Genomic DNA, 22,319 nt, shown 5'->3' with positions numbered 1-22,319 from the left:
TTACCTAAACTGAAGCATCCTGGTGTAATGCTTTATAAGTTGTTATAAGCATGTAGGAGCCTTTATAATGTCTTACAACATATTACAAGCCTTTTTATATATTTCTATGCATAAACTGTTAAACTATCTGGCTGTTATTTTGTTCAGATGCATAATTTATAATTTACCCAAATGCTTGAAGTAAAAAGTTACCTTTTCAGTAAAATGTGTGAAGCTTCTTCAACAAAACTGGTCTTTAATAAACCTTAGAATGTTCTAAGTAAATTATCAGTGTTTTAAAGGTTTGATGCAGTAATTGTTGTGTGTGAATGTATGTGTTTTTATTGAATTTATATTCAGTAAGATCCTAATTTAGCAAACAAATACATTCATTATGTTGGAAATCTTTTATTTAATTTTTTTTTTACATTATATACAGTGCAACAACAACATGTTTACATTGTCATTCCTTCACATATTAATTCTCCAACATGATATCATTTTTTCAGCTTACATGCCTCATGGCGTGGTGTCAGAGTGAAAACATATCCTATTCTAAACTTGTATTGGTTTTAAAATACACACTTAGTAGATAATCTTATCTAATATCTCATCAAATAACTCCACTGATCAACTGCAGATACCTGCTCATACAGTTACTGCTCTGGCTGTGAACATGCTACATAATATGCATCATTGAAAACATCCCCAAGACACAGAAAGTCCCTAACTATCACATACTCTGCAAGGTAATCCCCCAGCACCCCATCTCTGTCATAGAAATACAATCTATTTCTATGTTCTCTGTAATCCTTTTCTATGTGTCATATGTTCAATTTACATGTTATTAATTTAGCTGACACTCTTATCCAGAGCATCTCACAGGAGCAATTAGGGTTAAGCACATTGCTTAAGGGCACTTCGAAAGATTTTTCACCTAGTCAACTCAGGGATTCAAACCAGCGACTTTTCAGTTACTGGCCCAACGCTCTTAACCACTAGCTGCTGCCCCTGTTGTGTTTCTCTTTCAAGTGGAAGTACATAGACTACAAGACACAAATGTCAACAAGGATTGCCAGCAAAGTCGCTTCTGTACGTTCCTTCCAGCCTTTCCCTTTGGCCTCTTATCTGTGTATCCAGTAGAATTCACATTTGAACACATCTTCTTATGAATCCCATTTGCAAACCCTTCCTGGTTGTCTAACATTGCAGTCCATTGTTGGAAGCCTCGGTCCAGTTTTTACCGTTGGTATTCATTTACACCTTAATGTAGTCTGATGCAGAGTCCAGTAAGGTCCTGTAGATGTTGGATCTGAGGAACCTGGGGTAGGAGTCTTTCTCCATCAATCTGTACACAATCCTCTGGGCCTCGTCGAAGCAAACTGTGGTGGGCGTCTTTACATTCCGCCTGATGAGATCTCTGGTCTTGTGGTCAATGTTGATCTGGAGAGAGATAGAGGAAACTGATGAGACTTGGTGGATACAAGCAGATGTGTCCATATATAGTAAATACATATATGATCAAAGATCTACATGCTTTTCGTAAAGTATTATAAACTGGGTGGTTCGAGCCCTGAATGCTGATTGGCTGAAAGCCGTGATATATCAGACCGTATACCACGGGTATGACAAAACATTTATTTTTACTTTTCTAATTAAGTTTGTTACCAGTTTTTATAATAGCAATAAGGCACCTTGGGGGTTTGTGGTATATGGCCAATATACCACGGCTAAGGGCTGTATCCAGGCACTCCACGTTGAATCGTGTGTAAAAACAGCCCTCTGAGTACAACATACCTCTTTTGGAGCCTCGGCTTCAATATATGTCTTGTAGATTTTCTTGGTCCTGGAGGACAGCCTGAAGGACGACTTGATCTTTTTGTAGTCTTCACAGATCAGCCAGAACTCAATGTTCTCGTCACTGAACTCCGACTTCAGGAAGGCTTGAAATGTTGTCATGCCATCTAAAGGGTGGGGGGGGGGACACACACACACAGACAGACTTAGCTAGGCTGAACAACCTGCAAACCTATGAAAATTGACATATGACGATTATATCATCAACCTCCTGTTGTATGTTTAAATGTTGTTTTGAAGTACATGAAATGCTTACATTTCGATGCGAGAAGTCTCTCCAAAGACTGGGACCACAGGATAATTTCCTCAGGGCTAAGTCTGTAAAAGTGGAGGACATTTAGTTTCTGATCAAAACCCTGGATGGAGATGTGGTTCCTGGATGTGTCCTGACAGTATTTCCTATTTACCGTTCAGTGTTGGGGGATTGGGAAGATCTGCGCTGTAGTCGGGATTTCAAGTCGCTTCCCCTGAAACATAAAGTAAATAGGTGAATACACTGTAAAACACAACAATGCACACAAAACGTGCACATGCACAATAAACCCAACAGTTATCTTGTTCCTAAGTGCAAAGGAAACCAGCAACTTCATTCAATGTTTTTTTAGAACAATTAAATCTGCACAAGTGCCGAATGACCAATAAACCAACTTTGAATGTAAAATGTATCAACAATACTGCAAATACTCACTTTGTCTGCTTTCTCCTCTTGTCGTCCATGTCCATGTTGTGTGAAGGCAGTTCCCTTGATGGTGACGTGACTAAGACAGGCATGTTTGGGGGAACAATAGTTGGGTTCTGTGTATGTAGTACTCAGTGTTGTAGTTCTCTGCTAGTTGTCAAAGTGTATCTGTTTTGACAGTCTCATCAACACCCCTCTTTATACAGAATATGGTTGCTGTGAGCGTCACGCGTTTCGTTCGTTCCAAACCGCAAAAATAGAGGAAGTAAAAGGTATGACGCTCGTTTGTTCAAACCAGCTCAATGCAGTTGCTTGTCTGCACGTTCAGAAACCTGCACAGGTCATTGCCTGTTGAGAGTAAGGCCAGGAGATGCAAATATGACGGTGGAAATTTAAACAACAGATAAGCAAATATTTACCTTTAACTCTGCAAGTTGGCTTAGGTAAAAAATTTAAAAAAGTCCTTTTGTTGTTTTCAAACATTTGTCAGGTGGAAGTTGTACTTTCATAAGAAGGCCTTTTGATTTCAGGTCCCATGATTCTGGAACTTCTGTTTCTACACTCTAAATGTGACTCTATATCCATTTATTTTTATACAGTTTACACTCTGTTAGTTAACACATTTACAAGCATTTTGGGGTGTGCGTTAATGCATGCTTTTTTACTAGACTTTCTACCAACATAAACTTTTGTCTTTTGAAGAGTATAACCTTTTGGATGAGAATGTACCATAATACAGTGTTCAAATATTTTGGTGTAGGTGTCAGTATAGTTGGTATCATGACACCTGGATTGATTATTCCCCATTTATCATTTTATTTTGAGTTTTTTGGCAGAAGTTATTGGTCCTTTGTAGCTCAGATGGTAGAGCTTGGCGCTTATAACGGCAGGATAGTGGGTTAGATTCCCGGGACCACCCATATGTAAAATATATGCATGCATGACTGTAAGCATCTGCTAAATGGCATATATTACAAATGAAATAGGGTGCAAGCAGAAGGGAGGAAAATACAGTACCTCAAAGATTTGACTGGATTCATCACTGAAAACCCCACTGCCCATCTTTTAGTCTCCCAGTAGTGGCCTCTGACAATTCCTTTTCTGTCACAGAGAACCAATCATATACAGTATGTTATATACACAGATACATTGGGGCCGGATTACAATAGATACAACAACAACAAAAAAGTTAGTCTTGACTATAGGCCTAGACATCATGCTGTCACAGACACTTAAAGTGATGCTCCAGAGCTTTAAAAAAGAAAGATATTTCAGCCAGTAGTTTTTAAGGGGTCCCTGAAAGTTGGAAACAATTGTGTACTACATCATCCATTTCCTCATCCATAACATCATCCATGTTACGTGCTGTAAATCTGTACGATATGTTCCAAATTTGTAAGTGCTTAATATCCCAGACTGCATCTTCAAGTTAAAAAAGGCAGATCTTTAGCATATGACAACTGAGCAGACAAAACCAGTAGTCAGCGTTGCTTTTACATCAGTGATGCTAACAGTTAGGGTGACTGGAAAGAATCAATCAGGATAACTGTGTGATGGTCACATGGTAGCAGAGAACATAATGCTTCAGATACAGTCCTCAGGAATACATGGCCATTTCATGCTGTGTTCTGTACTGTATGATGTATCATGTAAAGATTGTAGATCAACATAAAACAAATGATGTTCAAATTGTATATTGACCACAGCAATGCAGGTTCAATTCAGCAGTATTTCTCATCACTTTGAAGCATTCCTGTCAGCTTTGTATCCGTTAATCTCTCTCTCTCTCTCTCTCTCTCTCTCTCTCTCTCTCTCTCTCTCTCTCTCTCTCTCTCTCTCTCTCTCTCTCTCTCTCTCTCTCTGTCTCTCTCTGTCTCTCTCTCTCTCTCTCTCTCTCTCTCTCTCTCTCTCTCTCTCTCTCTCTCTCTCTCTCTCTCTCTCTCTCTCTCTCTCTCTCTCTCTCTCTCTCTCTCTCTCTCTCTCTCTCTCTCTCTCTCTCTCTCTGTCTCTCTCTCTCTCTGTGTGTGTGCATTTGAGTGTTTGTGTGCACGCCTTGTAGATTTGTACTGTACAGTAGGTTTACCACCAACAGAGGTAAATAAGAGCAGAGAAAACCCAGAGGAAGTTGTGGTGTTCACAACTCAACCCCACCCCTACCGTGTAGTTTACATAGCACCTCTGAAAATAACCTGAACATTCAAAAACCAAACAGAACAAAACGTCCCACTTTCGGTTGGCAGATCACATGTGACTGACCAAACCACCTACTTCCTCTGTCCTACGCAGCCAACTGAAATGTGTAATGTCATATGAGGACCTGAAAATAAATAAATTAAATATCCCAGAAATTAAATAAATGGGAGGCAGTGTATTCGACATGAGGTGTAGTTATTCCACTGACATAGGATTGTTCTATGTTCCACTGATATAGGATTGTTCTATGTTCCACTGACATAGGATTGTTCTATGTTCCACTGACATAGGATTGTTCTATGTTCCACTGACATAGGATTGTTCTATGTTCCACTGACATAGGATTGTTCTATGTTCCACTGACATAGGATTGTTCTATGTTCCACTGACATAGGATTGTTCTATGTTCCACTGACATAGGATTGTTCTATGTTCCACTGACATAGGATTGTTCAATGTTCCACTGACATAGGATTTTTCAATGTTCCACTGACATAGGATTGTTCTATGTTCCACTGACATAGGATTGTTCTATGTTCCACTGACATAGGATTGGCATATTGACATATTAGGTACAGTGTGTTTTTTTGAAACCTAATGGACTACTGGATGGACTGTGCTAGTATTGTATACCTCCTAACATACCTGCTAACTGCAGCCCACACAGAGCATTCAGATTGGATTAATTACAATTTTGTACATGATAACATGTATATATATATTTTTTACATTTAAATGTAACCTTTATTTTAACTAGACAAGTCAGTTAAGAAAAAATTATTATTTACAACGACGGCCTAAAATGTGTGTGCTATTTTCAGCTATTTTAAGAGGCCAATATAGAATTCAAGCCCAACAGACATTGGAGACTTTCTATGATACCAGGTGTATTCTGGGAAACATGTCCTCTCTGTATACCTAGGCTCACTTTGCATGCCTTTACCATGGTTACGTAAGGTATGCAAAGGGCCTCTATCAGGCCATCGCACAGCAATGCACCTTTGACCCCAGTATGCACATTAAACTCACTTTTCAGAGCATCTAAACACTGTGGTTTAAAGCTCTAGTAGATCAGTCTTAAAAATCGGAAAAAGGTATTTTCTTTGTACTGTCCGTCAATGATGTGGAAGTTCCTCCATAAATGTCCACACGTTGTCTGTGATATAATATGGTGGTGGTTCATAACGGTCTATGTGAAACTTGTACAGCGTCTGTTTTCTGTGCTAAATGTGCACACCATTCACCGTTGGAGGAAGTTGCTCCTCATCTTCTGCTGCAGGGCCAGTTTCATTTGATTAAGTAACAGCCTCCATACTACAATAACATAAGTTAATTTGAGAGCTTTGCTGCCATCTGGAGTTGAAAACCTGCACGCACTTCAGGGACCACATCCCTCCAAAACCCTTCTAACCATTTTCAATTTTTTTAAATTGTAATTTTAATTTAACCTTTATTTAACTAGGTAAGTCAGTTAAGAACAAATTCTTATTTATAATGACAGCCTACACCGGCCAAACCCGGACGATGCTGGGCCAATTGTGCACCGCCCTATGGGACTCCCAATCCCAGCTGGTTGTGATACAGCCTGGATTCTTGAAGTGTGTCGACTTGCTCACGCCCCCTTCATGGATTTTGAAGTATTGGATTGATGCCAGCTCGGGCAAGAGGGAGTTTGCATCATGTTTCTTATTTCCATTCATATTTATCCACGATGGGGAGTGAATGTGTGCTCTCTTCAGGGAGAAGGGAAGTTAATCGGACCACAATCATGGTCAATCAAAACAATTGGGATGTTTTGCATCAAATTCAAAATGGTAGCATGCAAGATACATTGCAAAAGAAAAGGCCTTCTCTTTGTTTCCCTGGTTGACTGGGAACTTTAAAGGCCTGAATTCACTGTGCATTTTTTGTACAACAAAAATTGCATACCACTTTGTATTGCAGTAGTCAGTGCACCTATTGCACCTATCTCTCCACACAGAAGGACAGGAGTTTGGAAACTCATTTGCATAGTTTATTTTATTTTGAATATGATGCTTGATTCATTCAGATCATTTTGATTTCAATTTGAGACAGTATCTGATTACATAAAATTACAAAAAGTGATAATACTATTGATACAAATTAAGAGCTTATTTTGTCATTTAATTTATGGTCAAATGGGTAACTTTTAGTCTCTAACAGCCATTTTAGTCTCTAACAGTGAAATACAACAACATTTCACACATTTATAATATATACAGTAATTCCTCTTCTATTTTAAGTGAGAATGGAATCAACCCATGAAATGTAGTCACAAGTTTAAGAAAAGCTATCTCTGATATCAGCCTATAGCCGTGGTATATTGGCCATATACCACAAACCCCCAAGGTGCCTTATTGCTATTATAAACTGGTTACCAACGTAATTATAGCAGTAAAAATAAATGTTTTGTCATACCCATGGTATTACGGTCTGATATACCACGGCTGTCAACCACTCAGCATTCAGGGCTGGAACCACCCAGTCTATACTTCATGTTTTAGAGTAGCGTTTCTCAACCTCTGGACCAGTTAGATGGTTTCTGGTTAGATGGTTAGTTGACAGCCATTTAGTCTGTTCTGAAATGCTAGTTTTAAAGGGGCAGTCTGCAGTTGTGAAATCCATTTTTGGAGGTATAGATTAATGACATGTACCCATTGAGTCTTGACAAATATAACCTCACGAGTATAGTTCAACTGCCAAACCCCATCAGAACCCCAAATATTAGCTTATTTTACTCCAATGTTTGTAAACATTGTTACATTTCTTCAGGCCCATTCCTCAGCTTTTTACCAAAACAGAGGCGAGGTTTCCCACTTTGTTATTTCAATTAAGGATTGCCACACATTAAAGGGATAGTTCACTATTTTGCATCACTATGATACAATACGTTTCCACTTGCATTGCTACATGTAGCCTTTTCCTGCAGACAATGACCAAAAGCTCTGTCTTTGGCCTCATGGGTGGAATGTTATTCATATATTTAATAATTTCATCATTAATAAAGATGATTCAAAAAGCCCAACGAAAATCCGGTGTTTCAATGTCAAACAGTTTTGTTATATTTCAGTCTTCTGTGATGTATATGTAATATTGGGAAGCAAACTCAAAATGTAATACATTTAAACTCTATATCTGACATGGTACAGGTGTTTTTTTAAAGCTCATAACCATGTGTGTGTGGCGTATATTTTTGTTTCAAAGTAGATTTGTTTAAGACCACCAAGAATCACTCTGTGACCCTGATTTAGCCCACTGCCGTAAAAAGTTAACTTTCTAGCCAGGATATTCTGGACATTGCTAAACTACATCCCAGGTAACAAAACCCTAGGTAAATTGAAAATAAGATAACACCTCCAAAAAGTGAACTACCCCTTTAATCTAAGTGGTCCTCCATGGATGGAGGGACTATATATATCTTGCCAATCTGTGGTACATAAAAGGTTAAGAAACACTTTTAGAGTGTTTGTCGTTTGAGAGAGTCACCTTGCTCCCCTCAGCATATCCTGGTAGACGTCTGACTTGAGGAATCGTGGGTAACAATCCCTGGCCATCAGACTGTAGATCAACTTCTGTGCCGTGTCGAATGAGGTCAGGCTTGGCTGAGAGATGTTCTTGGTGATATTTTCTCTGGTCCCACAATCAATATTGATCTTTAAACAAGACACAATGTACAGTATATGCATTTCTTTGGTCTTTTTTTATATAGATTTCTATATCTATATCTTATGTCTACTGACTACGCAGGTCATACCGATTAAATATCTCCGCAATAAATCTCTGCATATGCGCAATGACAAGCATTACCAGGTGTAGATCCAACCAGGTCCTTTAAGGAATTGATTAATCTTCAGGGAAGTTTGTTATATCAAATTGTGTTGAAATGTGGAGTTTTATACTGTTTTACCAGATTGTGATGTGACCAGATTGTGATGTGTCAAGCGTGTCAGAGTAGGAGTGCTGATCTAGGATCAGTTCTCCCATGGCCCATATCATCTTATTCATTATGATGTTATTAAAGGCTAAACTGATCCTAGTTCAGCACCAGGGTTGGGTAGGTTTCTCATATCATCTTATTCATTATGATGTTAAAGGCTAAACTGATCCTAGTTCAGCACCAGGATCTTATTCATTATGATGTTAAAGGCTAAACTGATCCTAGTTCAGCACCAGGGTTGGGTAGGTTTCTCATATCATCTTATTCATTATGATCTAAAAGGCTAAACTGATCCTAGTTCAGAATCAGCCCTGTGTAGATTACTTTCTAAATGTAATCTGTTACAGTTACTGGTTACCTGTCCAAAATTGTAGTTAGTAATGCCACTTTTGTATTACCCAAAACTCAGTAACGTAATTGTATTACTTTCAGTTACTTTTGGATTACTTTCCCCTTAAGAGGCATTAGAAGAAGACATAAATGATCCATCAAAAGCATTTGGTGTGTCGTCATAGTGGTCTCTGACTTGTGGTCAGACTCGCTCAGGTGGAACAAACTTAAACTTGCGTCTTTTTTCAACACTGAATTGAATGTCATTGAGGAAACTGTCATAATGTATATTTTTTTCTTGCAACATCCTTCCTGAATTTAAAAGTAATCCAAGAAGTAATCATCTAGTTTTTCAAAAGTATCTGTAATCTGATTACAATATTTTTGCAGGTCACATGACTGATTACAGTTACAGTTTCTTTGTAATCAGTTACATGTAATCAGTTCCTCCCAAATCCTGTTCAGCACCATGATACACAGTCCCAGATGGTTACTTACCTGTCTTGGTGCTTCACATTCCACAAACTCTGAGTAGATCCTGTTTGCAGATGAGATCATCTCTGGAAGAGACTTGATGTTCTTGTACTCCTCACAAGCCAGCCAAAACAGAATATTCTCCTCACTATACTCTGATTTAAGGAACTCTCGGAAAGCCGCCTGCCCGGCTGGAAATAGGGAAGAATATGAAAAGGGAAAATGATTTATTGGAAATGGGAATTTCTCATTGTTTGTTATTGTTAGAAAGTATATGAACATGAGTTCTGATAAAGGCGGTAATACTAACTTGATACATTTTAGTTACTGACAGACAATAATAATTTCCTATGTCCGATATCCTCCGTAACTAGTTTAGCACTCTTGGTGATGCCTTTCAGACAGGCAATATAGTAAAAAGATATAACTTTGTCCTTACATTTACAACCCAGGAGTTTGTCCACAGACTCTCCCCAAGTCTCAGCCTCTTCAAGTGGGTCCTTGGGAAAGCAACAAAATCTACCCTTGAAAAGAGTGTTGAGATCCATCACTAGCGCAGTTATCAGTGGTTCTCAAAACACAATATCAAATCTACCTCACACCTGGAGAGAAAATAGATTAATATCGTTTTCATCAATTCGTTTTTTTTTTCTCCAGTCAACAGAGCATCCAAAAATTCAAATGACCTGTTATCCAATACATTATATATTTATATCAACTTAAATCCAAAATGGACATATGACCCTTCACATTTCTGTAGCAAGTTGTAATTTATATTGAAAAATAGAATCATTCATTTACAGAATCAGACATAAAGAAACTCACTTTATTGCCATGGCTGCGTTGTCTGTCTGGGAGAGAGAAAATAGTTCCTGCCAGTGTGAAGCTGAGATTGGGATTGTTTTGAGGTGAAGGAGTTAAGTTGCATGGACTGATCTAAACAAGGCTCCCCTTGGAACACATGAAAATCAGTATGCAAAATTATGTTTGGAGAGAGGGTATATATATAAATATTTGGTGAGAGAATATACACCTGTGATTCAAGGAGTGGCCCTCATGCCTTCTGTTATATCCTGTCCACCTCAATATCATTTATAGATATGAGGATGAAAGGCAGAGTACAGAATCCTAATAAAACCCTACTGTCAAAAGAGCGTACCATTACCGTTTCACCACATTATTTCTCAGTGGATAAATACTGCACAGTAAAACAAAGTCCTACCAAAATCTCTTTTAGATAGTCATCCATAGGCTGTTAAAGCAACATTCATAAAATAAACATACATGGCTATATATTATTACAGAAAAATTGTCAGCCAGTGCAGGGTTTCCCAATACATATATTTCTTTAACCTTTATTTAACCAGGTAGGCTAGTTGAGAACAAGTTCTCATTTACAACTGCGACCTGGCTGATGAAGCCAGTCGACGGGAGCCTGGTCGTAAACTAATAGAGCATAAAGGGAAATGCCCTGCGTCCTGTGTATTACACTAGATTTGCATATCCGTTGTGCAATATCTTCCACATTAATCTCAAGGACACATGGACAGCAATATGGTATGCTATGCACTGGGCTGCACTCTGTGCATACTGCATATGATATATGTCTGCCAAATCTAACTCTACAATAAAACTAGGTTTCATTGGCTTTTGTGCGACTCAGAGCATGTACATTGGAGTTACTAGATGATTTGTGTGCTTTTGAGTGGTGTTAAGTATTTAACATCTGGTGGAGATGGAGGGTCAAAGGTCATCAACAGTTGTAATCAGTGCAAGGTATACCCTTTCTGCCTATAGGAAACCCAACCCCATGTGTGTCAGACACGTGATGCATTGTCTAATGAAGATAAATAATGGTGTGTCATGGTATATGAAGGCAGTCTTCATGGTGTACGAGGACAGTGCTGCCTGTGTTGCTCACCTATCCTGACCCCTATTGTCATCCAACCCAAGACCTAATGTGCTTCCCAAACAAAACCAGGAATGTAAATCTCACCAGGTGATGGAAAACACCACAGCGATCTCGATTTGCATCCGTGTGGACAAACCAAGACTAGGAAATTTGATTTTCAAAAGAGGTGCCTGTCTCGCACAGTGCTTAGAAGTGTTGTCATCGGTGCACTTCAGACTCTGAGACACTGTTTATTGCTGATTTGGTTGTTATTTATTTAGGTGGATAGATACTATGCCTCCTAACAATACATAGCTGGTTAATGCTGTGGTTGTTATTTATTTAGGTGGATAGATACTATGCCTCCTAACAATACATAGCTGGTTAATGCTGTGGTTATTATTTATTTAGGTGGATAGATACTATGCCTCCTAACAATACATAGCTGGTTAATGCTGTGGTTGTTATTTATTTAGGTGGATAGATACTATGCCTCCTAACAATACATAGCTGGTTAATGCTGTGGTTATTATTTATTTAGGTGGATAGATACTATGCCTCCTAACAATACATAGCTGGTTAATGCTGTGGTTATTATTTATTTAGGTGGATAGATACTATGCCTCCTAACAATACATAGCTGGTTAATGCTGTGGTTGTTATTTATTTAGGTGGATAGATACTATGCCTCCTAACAATACATAGCTGGTTAATGCTGTGGTTATTATTTATTTAGGTGGATAGATACTATGCCTCCTAACAATACATAGCTGGTTAATGCTGTGGTTGTTATTTATTTAGGTGGATAGATACTATGCCTTATAATGCTTTATGCTGTTATTATTTATTTAGGTGGATAGATACTATGCCTCCTAACAATACATAGCTGGTTAATGCTGTGGTTGTTATTTATTTAGGTGGATAGATACTTTGCCTGCTAACAATACATAGCTGGTTGATTCTCATTGAAGTTTACCCAGAATAGTTGGCTTTGAAAGCATCCCACACAAAAACAGAAATAGCTTCCATGTAGATATGACATTGTGAAATGTTTATTATACCAATAATATACAGGTGTTACACTTATACTAGTGTCTTCCTCTTCCAACACCATATCACCTAGCTGCCATACCTAGCACCAGGAGTTTTCCCTAGTAAGCAGATCACACGGTCAGGTAAAACTCCAGGCCCTAATCATGAATTATAACAAGGGCCAAGAGTTTTTTTCTTCGGACTACTGGACTTGCCCAGGAAATACTCCTGTCCCACACTGGTTAGGGAGCCTTCTCTACTAAGCCACAGTGAGGCGCTGTGTGTCCTCATCAGCCCCTTCAGCAGCCTGCAAATAAACCAAGTTTATTTTCCCAATGTGCTGCAGCAATGCCTGCCCATCTGTGTGAAAGAAATATGAATGTCTATTTAAAAAAAGTCAAGTCAAGGATTTGAATCCTACATTGTCTGTCCTCATCCACTCCTGGCACTGTATGTCTCCTCCACTGTAAGTCAGTCATAGTGTCACAGTCCTGAGTGGCACAGCAGTCTAAGGCACTGCATCTTAGTGCAAGGGGTGTCACTACAGTCCCTGGTTTGAATCCAGGCTGTATCACAACCGGCCGTGATTGGGAGTCCCATAGAGCGGCGCACAATTGTCCCAGCGTCGTCTGGGTTAGGGTTTGGCCGGGGTAGGCCGTCATTGTAAATAAGAATTTGTTCTTAACTGACTTGCCTGGTTAAATAAAATAAAAATAGGTTAGAATCAGTGAGGGTTAAGGAAACATAGGCCATGGTTAGCATTCCTGTATTAAATCAATGTTACTTGGATCTAAATATTTAATATATATTTTTTGTATGCCTTCGGGATGTTATCTCGTTATGTCCTAAGGCAAGGCAAGTGTTGCGCTTATTGATTTCTCTATTCGGAGGATTCAACATTGTTGTGAACTGTCTAGGAATTTTAACTAATAATAGTCCTTGATTTTTTAAACAGACTGACCAAACTCCCTTGGTGAAGTGGCCAATGAAGTTCTGGATTTCATTTAACTCCTACAGGACGGGAAGCAAGTTAATCACTTTGCTGTGATGAGTTTAACAACAGCACTGAATTAAAGCGATTGAACGGAATCTTAAGCGCTTACAAATTCGTAACCTATTGTGCAAATTGGAATCCGTAACATATTACACGAATTGCAGCGGATTTTTGATTTCGTTTTTTTGCAGGACGTAACATATCATAGATTTCCTATGATATGTTACGTCCTGCAAAAAAATAAATAAAAAATACGCTGCAATTCGTGTAATATGTTACGGATTCCAATTTGCACAATAGGTTGTGCACATTTTTGGGGGACCTGTTTGGGCTCGTGAACATTACTTTTAAAACTACTGGCTGAAATGATACTTTTATAACACATCTTTCACTACACATTTTTATTCTATTCTATTCTTATTTTTTTCCACCATTTCAATGAATACAAGTCAGAGCATTATGCATTCCAATGCCCTTTACATGCATGCATAAAGATATTAATTTATGAGGCATTTTGGTCATGCTGGAATGACAGTAACTCAGCATGAGACGACTGTATTGCTCCAAAGGCTAAAGGAGACCCTGACATGTGTTAATGACAGAGAATAGGCCCACTAAGCCCAGGGACTATGTGAATTATGCGTACGCTTCCTCCCACCGCATACACATTTGAAAGGAAAAGGTTGCGTGCCAAACGATACTCTGTTCCCTACAAAGTGCACTACTTTTGACCAGAATCCTACGTAGTGCACTATATATGAAATAGGGTGTAATTTGGAACGCTGCCATAGACTCAGTTGGATCACTGGCAAGCTTGGAATGATTACATATTTGTCTTTGGAAGGAATACTGTATGCATACCAATGACGTGAATAATTCCAATCCTAGAGTGGTTACTCACTTGCTTGGTGAGGTCTATAAATGTTTCAGTGATTTGGGTTCCTTCCAGATCCTTCTATCAACCCTTCTGACTGTGTAATGCACTGCCATTACGTTTCTCTTTTGACATGATTGAACCGTTTGTAAAAAATAAATAAAAAAACATTTCATAATATGTTGTTTATTCCAATAATTACTCTCCAGACAATATATACATTTTACAACTAAAAGCCAACATAACATATTATTATAATAAATTATTGAATTAATACAAGCAGTGGCAAGACATTTAACGGTAAACAAGATGAATATTGCATATTAGTATTCTTACACAGTCTGTTCATGTTTGCTGTCTAGATGGGGAACATTTTAATTGATAGCTGTAAAGTCAAATCTCTTCAGAAAGTCTCTCATTAAAAAGGTACAACTTTCCACAATCACACAGCTTGTCAGCGACAGGCATTGCACTGCAAGGGAATTTGGAAGGGTGCGTGTGCGTGTGTGCATGTGTGTCCGTGTGTGAGTGTGTGTGTGTGTATATTGTGCTACTCTTGGCTTACGATGCTACAACCAGTCAGAGGAGTCGCTGGTGGCCTCCCCTCGCGGCTCATTGAAAACGCAGGACCGTGACCTCCGGCGGTACATGGTGGTCCCGGGGCCTTTCCTCTTGGTGAGGTGCAGGTAGATGTCTGACGTGAGGAACCTTGGGTAGCAGTCTTTTTTCATCAGGCTGTAGACTTTGCTCTGCGCCGCATCGAAGCAGGTATTCGTCGGCGAAGCCATGGTCTTCTGGATGGCCACCTTGGAGGCATAGTCGATGTTGACCTAAAAAACAAGTCACACTATTATCAGTATGTTGAGTGGATGTGGCTAAACAACCCTTAGATATGGTAATAGCACCACCTTTCCTTCTGATTGGCTAGGTGGAAGTTTCACTATATTGTTTAAACCAATCAAATCTACTCTGATCTCTACAAGCGCATAGGACGTTGGATCTAGTGGTACATTTTTAGATTGGGCCAGTGTGTGCCCAAAGTATGTGTCACTTTACACTCAGTTTAGTACCAAGCGCTTTCCATTGGCAAGTTGGACTTCTTTCAGGCCAGTCAGTGGAAGAGAGGTCAAAATACAGTCATGAAAGGTGATGAGCTACAGTTAATGGCTGGCCCAAGTCTCATTGAGGCATTGTTTTGAGTTGACTTTACTCAGAGCCTCCTTGAGGCATTAGTTTGAGATTACTTTACTCAGAGCCCTCCATTTAAGTAGAATGTGGTGTCCATGCTACACTTTTCGGTGTTCACATGTCGCTGTCCTTGCAGCACATTGAACACCAGGCTGAAAAGGCATGTGGTTTTGAAGTCCTGCTAGCTTATTATCTGACTGAGCTAACGTCTTGATCTCAAACTGAAAGTGCGTGGGTGTTTATATCACTGGTTCAGTTGCTGCTAGTTGCAGAGAAAGAAGACCACACGGTCACATCAGTCTTCATCTAATGCTGCCTGTGGGCATAACGTCTCTAAACCACATGGTTCTGTAATGGTCATGTCTGTCTCACTAGGGGATAGAGCAATTTCTAAATCACATGGTTCTCAGGACTCTGTTCTTGCATCTTACTCATTGTAACTTCTGCATAGTTCCTGTGCATAGTTTATAAAGGTCAAAGTATGTATACCAGTGAATGCTGATGCATTGCATCTAATCAGCCATTCTTCAAACTAGATAAAGATCATAGAAGCACAAAGAAGATCAAGTTGTATCTTTCTTGGAATAGTTTAACAAGTCCCATTGACCAAGCATCAGCTTCAGGGAATATATACTGATAGGGCCCACAGTTTTTCCATTGCCACTGATATCAAGCTCTAGCAATGCTTATTTGGTTTCATTTCTTTAGCACTATATATATATATATACACTGCTCAAAAAAATAAAGGGAACACTAAAATAACACATCCTAGATCTGAATGAATGAAATAATCTTATGAAATACTTTTTTCTTTACATAGTTGAATGTGCTGACAACAAAATCACACAAAAATAATCAATGGAAATCCAATTTATCAACCCATGGAGGTCTGGATTTGGAGTCACACTCAAAATTAAAGTGGAAAACCACACTACAGGCTGATCCAACTTTGATGTAATGTCCTTAAAACAAGTCAAAATGAGGCTCAGTAGTGTGTGGCCTCCAAGTGCCTGTATGACCTCCCTACAATACCTGGGCATGCTCCTGATGAGGTGGCGGATGGTCTCCTGAGGGATTTCCTCCCAGACCTGGACTAAAGCATCCGCCAACTCCTGGACAGTCTGTGGTGCAACGTGGCGTTGGTGGATGGAGCGAGACATGATATCCCAGATGTGCTCAATTGGATTCAGGTCTGGGGAACGGGCAGGCCAGTCCATAGCATCAATGCCTTCCTCTTGCAGGAACTGCTGTCACACTCCAGCCACATGAGGTCTAGCATTGTCTTGCATTAGGAGGAACCCAGGGCCAACCGCACCAGCATATGGTCTCACAAGGGGTCTGAGGATCTCATCTCGGTACCTAATGGCAGTCAGACTACCTCTGGCGAGCACATGGAGGGCTGTGCGGCCCCCCAAAGAAATGCCACCCCACACCATGACTGACCCACAGCCAAACCGGTCATGCTGGAGGATGTTGCAGGCAGCAGAACGTTCTCCACGGCGTCTCCAGACTGTCACGTCTGTCACATGTGCTCAGTGTGAACCTGCTTTCATCTTTGAAGAGCACAGGGCGCTAGTGGCGAATTTGCCAATCTTGGTGTTCTCTGGCAAATGCCAAACGTCCTGCACGGTGTTGGGCTGTAAGCCCAACCCCCACCTATGGACGTCGGGCCCTCATACCACCCTCATGGAGTCTGTTTCTGACCATTTGAGCAGACACATGCACATTTGTGGCCTGCTGGAGGTCAATTTGCAGGGCTCTGGCAGTGCTCCTCCTGCTCCTCCTTGCACAAAGGCGGAGGTAGCGGTCCTGCTGCTGGGTTGTTGCCCTCCTACGGCCTCCTCCACGTCTCCTGATGTACGGGCCTGTCTCCTGGTAGCGCCTCCATGCTCTGGACACTACGCTGACAGACACAGCAAACCTTCTTGCCACAGCTCGCATTGATGTGCCATCCTGGATGAGCTGCACTACCTGAGCAACTTGTGTGGGTTGTAGACTCCGTCTCATGCTACCACTAGAGTGAAAGCACCTCCAGCATTCAAAAGTGACCAAAACATCAGCCAGGAAGCATAGGAACTGAGAAGTGGTCTGTGGTTACCACCTGCAGAACCACTCCTTTATTGGGGGTGTCTTGCTAATTGCCTATAATTTCCACCTGTTGTCTATTCCATTTGCACAACAGCATGTGAAATGTATTGTTAATCAGTGTTGCTTCCTAAGTGGACAGTTTGATTTCACAGAAGTGTGATTGACTTGGAGTTACATTGTGTTGTTTAAGTGTTCCCTTTATTTTTTTGAGCAGTATATATATATATATATATATATATATATATATATATATATATATATATAATATACATACCTCTTTTGGGGCCTCGGCTTCAATGAAGACAGAATACATGTGCTTGGCTTTGGAGATGAGCCGGATTTCCGAGTCGATGGTCTTGTACTCCTCACAGGCCAACCAGAACTCAATGTTCTCCTCACTGAACTCTGTCCTGAGGAACTGAGAGAATGTCTCCACTCCGTCTGCATCGGGAGAGAAGAACATGCTCTTTAATGATCTATTGGATTCAACGAGGAGGTCTATGTGAAGGAAAATTAGCATGTACTGTTACCAGAGTAATGGCCACAAAGGGATCTGCATTGTGCACACTTGAGGCTAATGCTGTAGATGTGTTACTTTGTAAGCACCTGATTGATTGAATTCCAGACTATAATCACTGAAAGACATGCCTTACTTTGGTTTAGGCTACTTGTTTATTAATTATTATTTATTTTTATTTGTTTATTGTTTATTCATATTCATAATATAAATTGCCAAGCTCTATAGATTCCCAACCTGCTCTCAATGAAAAGTGGGAAAGATAATATTAAACATTCAATCACTGATCTCTGACACTCTAGACCAAAATGATTTACAGCTGTAAGAAAACACTCTTCAATAGACATATCAGGAAGTTAGAGGTTTGAAAGTCTTACCAAACACTGAAAACATCTAGACAAATTCCATTGTTCTTCTCTAACCTTTAATTTCCCAAAAGCCACTGTTTCTTCCCATTAAAGTTGCGCTTTGAACAAAAATGGTTTAGACTCGCAATTTGTGACTAAATGAGATATCGCTGACTTCAATCTAACCTGAATGTCTGATCAGATCTTCAAAGGAGTCGCTCCATCTCAACGCTGCCTCTGGTGAGATGCTGCAGAAAACAGTCAGAGATATAATTTAAGTCCTCTGCTAATGATGCTGCATTCATTCGTTTATATATCTTTCGGTTTGATCCTTTTGAAAGCTGACGGTGGGCTGTGTTTAGATTCCGTTGTTTCCCTCTTGTATTTAGATTGAGGAAAAGCAACTGCATATTGGATGAATTTTAAGGGATAATTCAGCTGAATTACATATTTAGCTTCATATTCGTTTCCTTGAAGTAGTATTTGGGCAATGCTGCTTTCACGATAAGGTAACAATTATCTAAATGTAATTACGCTGAAATATACCTTTACGATTGAAAATGCTCTTCAATACAAATTGGGCAACTGGGGCAATTAAACATGTTACGTTATTCTGCAGGGAAATCTCTTTCCATTGCTTTGCCTTTATACTTGACTGATATCTTACTTGTTGGTGGTGGTGGCTGTCTTTTTGTCTGGACTGATGTTTTCATGGGAGCCTGACTTGGTCAGCAGAAGGCTCAGTCGGCTCTTCTTGTCTTTCAATCTGCAACCAGAAGGAATGAACACTGGTGACTTTCAGAAGACACATACTTTAACTGTACATAATGATAGTACATTCCGGGTTATTCTACAGCTGTTGAACCATAATGCACAAAATCACTAGCCTGGTTCCATATCTGTTTGTGCTGTCTTGCCAACTCCTATGGTTATTGTCACGCCAAACATTGTTTGAGTCGACAAGACGGCACCAACATCCAGTATATGGGAACCAGGCTACAGAATCACAACAACAGAGGAGTAAACCAGACATTTTGTTACTCGTGCTGAGTACCTTTAACATGGATGTTCACATGACAACTGAAAAAAATAGTCCCTCTTCTTTCTTTCCACCTTAGGTCACATGACATAAAGGTCAACAGATCATGCAGTGTTTCCCTGAAGGCAGCAGTGGCATCTCATTTATGATTGCCCTTGAGAATACTAGCAAAGCAAGATGGCATCAGTGGGCTAACCAACATTCTGAAACTCGAAACGAACCACCAAATAATGCCCAGAAACACAGAAGAAAGGCAAACCAAGGGGAAATGTACTTCTGCACCTCAACTCAGACAGCCACAGGAACAGCAGCACTTTCAAGAGAATTTGCATAGACAGGAATTCACGGCGACAGCAACTGAAACTGTGTCGCGAAACTATCATTCACAACAACTTTTATTTCCCCGTCTCCTCTCTAATTCCTGTCTAGGCTGTATTATTAAACGGTTTGAATAGTTCATAGATGGATTTAACGGTGTCACAATTTACCCCCATCGCGTAGAGTCATTTAATTTGCCACACTGTTCTACATCAAAAGTATCAACAAACTGAGACAGCTACAAATGACTTCACTCAAACAAACATCATGACTCATTAACGTCTACTGTATGGCTCCACTTGTCTTGGCAAATACTCTGACGCAAATAAAATCAACCAAAGTACATAACTCAGAACTGTTCATTCTAAGGTGTCACCTTAATGAAGTAATGTTTGTTTTCTCATCTCCAGCTATTGAGACCATGGAAATGGCTTTCAGGTACACATGTACAGTCTCTGTAGAAACAAGTCAAGCAGGGTGCTATGGCCAACCCTTTACATCATGAAGTTGACAGCAACACTTAAAGAGTGGAAGAATAAGTCACACTTGAAGAGTGGAGGTCACAATATCAGATTGCATATTCATATTAAAGGTATACTTTGTCTGTCTTTCTCCAATTCTTGTTGCGCAATGCAAATATAGGAAGTGGCATTCTTACAAAATGTAATGAAAGAAGGACTTAGAAGCTTTATAGAATTGTTCAAAGACACAAAAATAAATAGCTGCTTTCAATAAAATAAAAAGGATCAGAAGATTTCAAGTGAGGAAAAAATTACCTACCTGAAATTACAAGCTTTCATTCTCGGTGCCAACAAGTCCTCAGGACCGAGCATTTTCAAATATGCTTCCTCTTTTGGTGCAAAAAAGTTCAATTGAGGAAACAGAAAAACAAGTGTTTCCATTCTAGCTTCCTTCTAACTTTAGCATATATGAAAGCAGAGCACAATCAGTTCTTAGTGCTCCTTTAACCCTATGGTTTGTCCCACATCTCTTTTTAAAGCTACAACATAGCCCAAACATTTCCCCTGTACCTTCCACGCTACTTCCTGACCTAGGTGAACTACTCAGTTTACCGCATCATCAGTGACAGAGAAAATCCCCCCACGCTCAACATCCTGCTTTAAACCGAGCAACTATCAACTTCACAGAATACAATCGCTTCCTATTGGCAGATAAATGCTGCATTTACAGCAGTAACACTGTACAAACGTGGATTCATCCTACAATAGGACTCCATCAAGCTTCTATAAGCAATAGATTGATAAGCAAAACTACTGTTGCAAATATTCTGATCAAAGTAGTGTACTACTGTATAGTGATGTGCGTTGAACATGTATTAATAAATTATAGTGCAAGGAAATGTGTCTCGATAAACAAGATCCCGCTTTTATAAGCATGGAAGTGTAAGGCCTATGACTTGACTGGGTATCGAGGTATTGTTCAAAAACATGAAACATGGTCTTGTTCATGAAACCCTGTCACTGTTATGACCACCCCAGATATCTGGGTAGTTGTCTGACAATGCATGATCTAACAGTGACTGATTGTGGTACTCTGATTATGTTGTCGCATACTATACTGTAGATGTCATATCAGGCCATGTGTCTGTAAACTGCTACTATAAACAGTGTTGCATCATAAAACCCAACACACAATTAACAATCCAAATGAGCATTCTCCTCCAATGAAAGCAGAGGCTTTAATACTTCACAAATGAAAAAACACCCCCTCATATTGGCATAATACTAAGGATGGTGACTTTTCAACCTCTCAAAGTGCAAAGCGCTGTCATTCCCTAAGAAAGAGTAATTCTGCGATTCCGTTATATGAGATGGAATGAATAGTAAAATGGGTATGCATAGAGGATAGGCTGGGAATAGGCCTGGCGGTTTCCAGGGCAACAGGCACCTTAATATAGATAGACAAACTCACTGTGACATGGCGGAGAGCAACAGGGAGTTGGTGCCCTAGCAGGTAAACAGAGACAAATGTGATGTCTTTGTTTAAAGGCAAAGAAGAGGAACAATAACAACCTAAGAACAATACAGTTGTATGCAGCAAACACAGACCTCGGTCCTGGTTCATAGTACAGTATGACACCACACCAACGACCTTATGGTCCTCTACTCACAGTATACCAGATCAGTTATACTCATGCCATCTTAATAATCACCCGACAACACAAGTTGAAAATGGCAACTTGCAGTTGTTGACATAACTGGACTTCAGCATTTATTAAATGCTCATGTACTTCTTATGAATGGTATATGCATGGGTAATGAATGCCTTATATAGGGGCCCTTCAAGTAAAGTTGTACCTAGAATACTAGCTAGCTCACATACTTCACTGTGTAAGTAGCTACTTTATTGCACTTAAGGTGTATGGGGGTAGAGCCTTTTGTTTTGTTTAAGTCTGCTGGACTGTGGCAACACTCGAGTGCCGTCCCGTAGTGGCAAGTTAATTACTACCAGTTGAATCATTACAACCAATTAAAATGAAAGTCTATCAAATTAGTTTGTAAGCCCGGGTGTGGTTGACTCATTAAGTATTCTGGGCCGAA

General features: G+C 39.8%; 3 protein-coding genes across 3 annotated transcripts; all 3 read right to left on the bottom strand.

The window, feature by feature from the left end:
• Positions 1–371: 371 nt before the first annotated feature.
• On the bottom strand, positions 372–2,729 carry LOC106598526 (regulator of G-protein signaling 21). The gene is made up of 5 exons (XM_014189573.2): positions 2,525–2,729; positions 2,244–2,303; positions 2,093–2,154; positions 1,777–1,943; positions 372–1,422 (listed from the first exon to the last, which is right to left on the bottom strand). The coding sequence occupies exons 1-5, from the start codon at positions 2,605–2,607 to the stop codon at positions 1,237–1,239; spliced, it is 558 nt and encodes a 185-aa protein (XP_014045048.1). The 5' UTR covers positions 2,608–2,729; the 3' UTR covers positions 372–1,236.
• Positions 2,730–7,926: 5,197 nt separating this feature from the next.
• LOC106598102 (regulator of G-protein signaling 21-like) lies at positions 7,927–10,065 on the bottom strand. The gene is made up of 3 exons (XM_014189176.2): positions 9,910–10,065; positions 9,495–9,661; positions 7,927–8,382 (listed from the first exon to the last, which is right to left on the bottom strand). Exons 1-3 carry the CDS (start codon positions 10,016–10,018, stop codon positions 8,212–8,214), a joined length of 447 nt encoding a protein of 148 aa, XP_014044651.2. The 5' UTR covers positions 10,019–10,065; the 3' UTR covers positions 7,927–8,211.
• A 4,738-nt stretch (positions 10,066–14,803) lies between these two features.
• Positions 14,804–20,764, bottom strand: rgs18 (regulator of G-protein signaling 18). Its single transcript, NM_001141311.1, has 5 exons — positions 20,539–20,764; positions 19,069–19,167; positions 18,588–18,649; positions 17,812–17,978; positions 14,804–15,091 (listed from the first exon to the last, which is right to left on the bottom strand). The coding sequence occupies exons 1-5, from the start codon at positions 20,658–20,660 to the stop codon at positions 14,831–14,833; spliced, it is 711 nt and encodes a 236-aa protein (NP_001134783.1). The 5' UTR covers positions 20,661–20,764; the 3' UTR covers positions 14,804–14,830.
• Positions 20,765–22,319: the final 1,555 nt, after the last annotated feature.

The sequence above is a fragment of the Salmo salar genome, chromosome ssa03 (assembly GCF_905237065.1).
Source record: "Salmo salar chromosome ssa03, Ssal_v3.1, whole genome shotgun sequence".
NCBI classification, from domain to species: Eukaryota; Metazoa; Chordata; class Actinopteri; order Salmoniformes; family Salmonidae; genus Salmo; species Salmo salar.
The sequence above is the reverse complement of the archived record's forward strand: the minus strand, read 5'-3'. Positions and strand labels throughout refer to the sequence as shown.

Coding starts and splice junctions, on each gene's coding strand:
- LOC106598526 (XM_014189573.2), bottom strand. CDS start 2,607: ATGCCTGTCTTAGTCACGTCACCATCAAGGGAACTGCCTTCACACAAC. Junction 2,155..2,243: donor CAATCCCCCAACACTGAACG/GTAAATAGGAAA, acceptor CCACTTTTACAG/ACTTAGCCCTGAGGAAATTA. Junction 1,944..2,092: donor GAGACTTCTCGCATCGAAAT/GTAAGCATTTCA, acceptor CCCACCCTTTAG/ATGGCATGACAACATTTCAA.
- LOC106598102 (XM_014189176.2), bottom strand. CDS start 10,018: ATGGATCTCAACACTCTTTTCAAGGGTAGATTTTGTTGCTTTCCCAAG. Junction 9,662..9,909: donor CAAACTCCTGGGTTGTAAAT/GTAAGGACAAAG, acceptor CCCTATTTCCAG/CCGGGCAGGCGGCTTTCCGA. Junction 8,383..9,494: donor AATGTGAAGCACCAAGACAG/GTAAGTAACCAT, acceptor TCTTGTTTAAAG/ATCAATATTGATTGTGGGAC.
- rgs18 (NM_001141311.1), bottom strand. CDS start 20,660: ATGGAAACACTTGTTTTTCTGTTTCCTCAATTGAACTTTTTTGCACCA. Junction 18,650..19,068: donor ACAGCCACCACCACCAACAA/GTAAGATATCAG, acceptor TGTTTTCTGCAG/CATCTCACCAGAGGCAGCGT. Junction 17,979..18,587: donor AGATCTGATCAGACATTCAG/GTTAGATTGAAG, acceptor CTCCCGATGCAG/ACGGAGTGGAGACATTCTCT.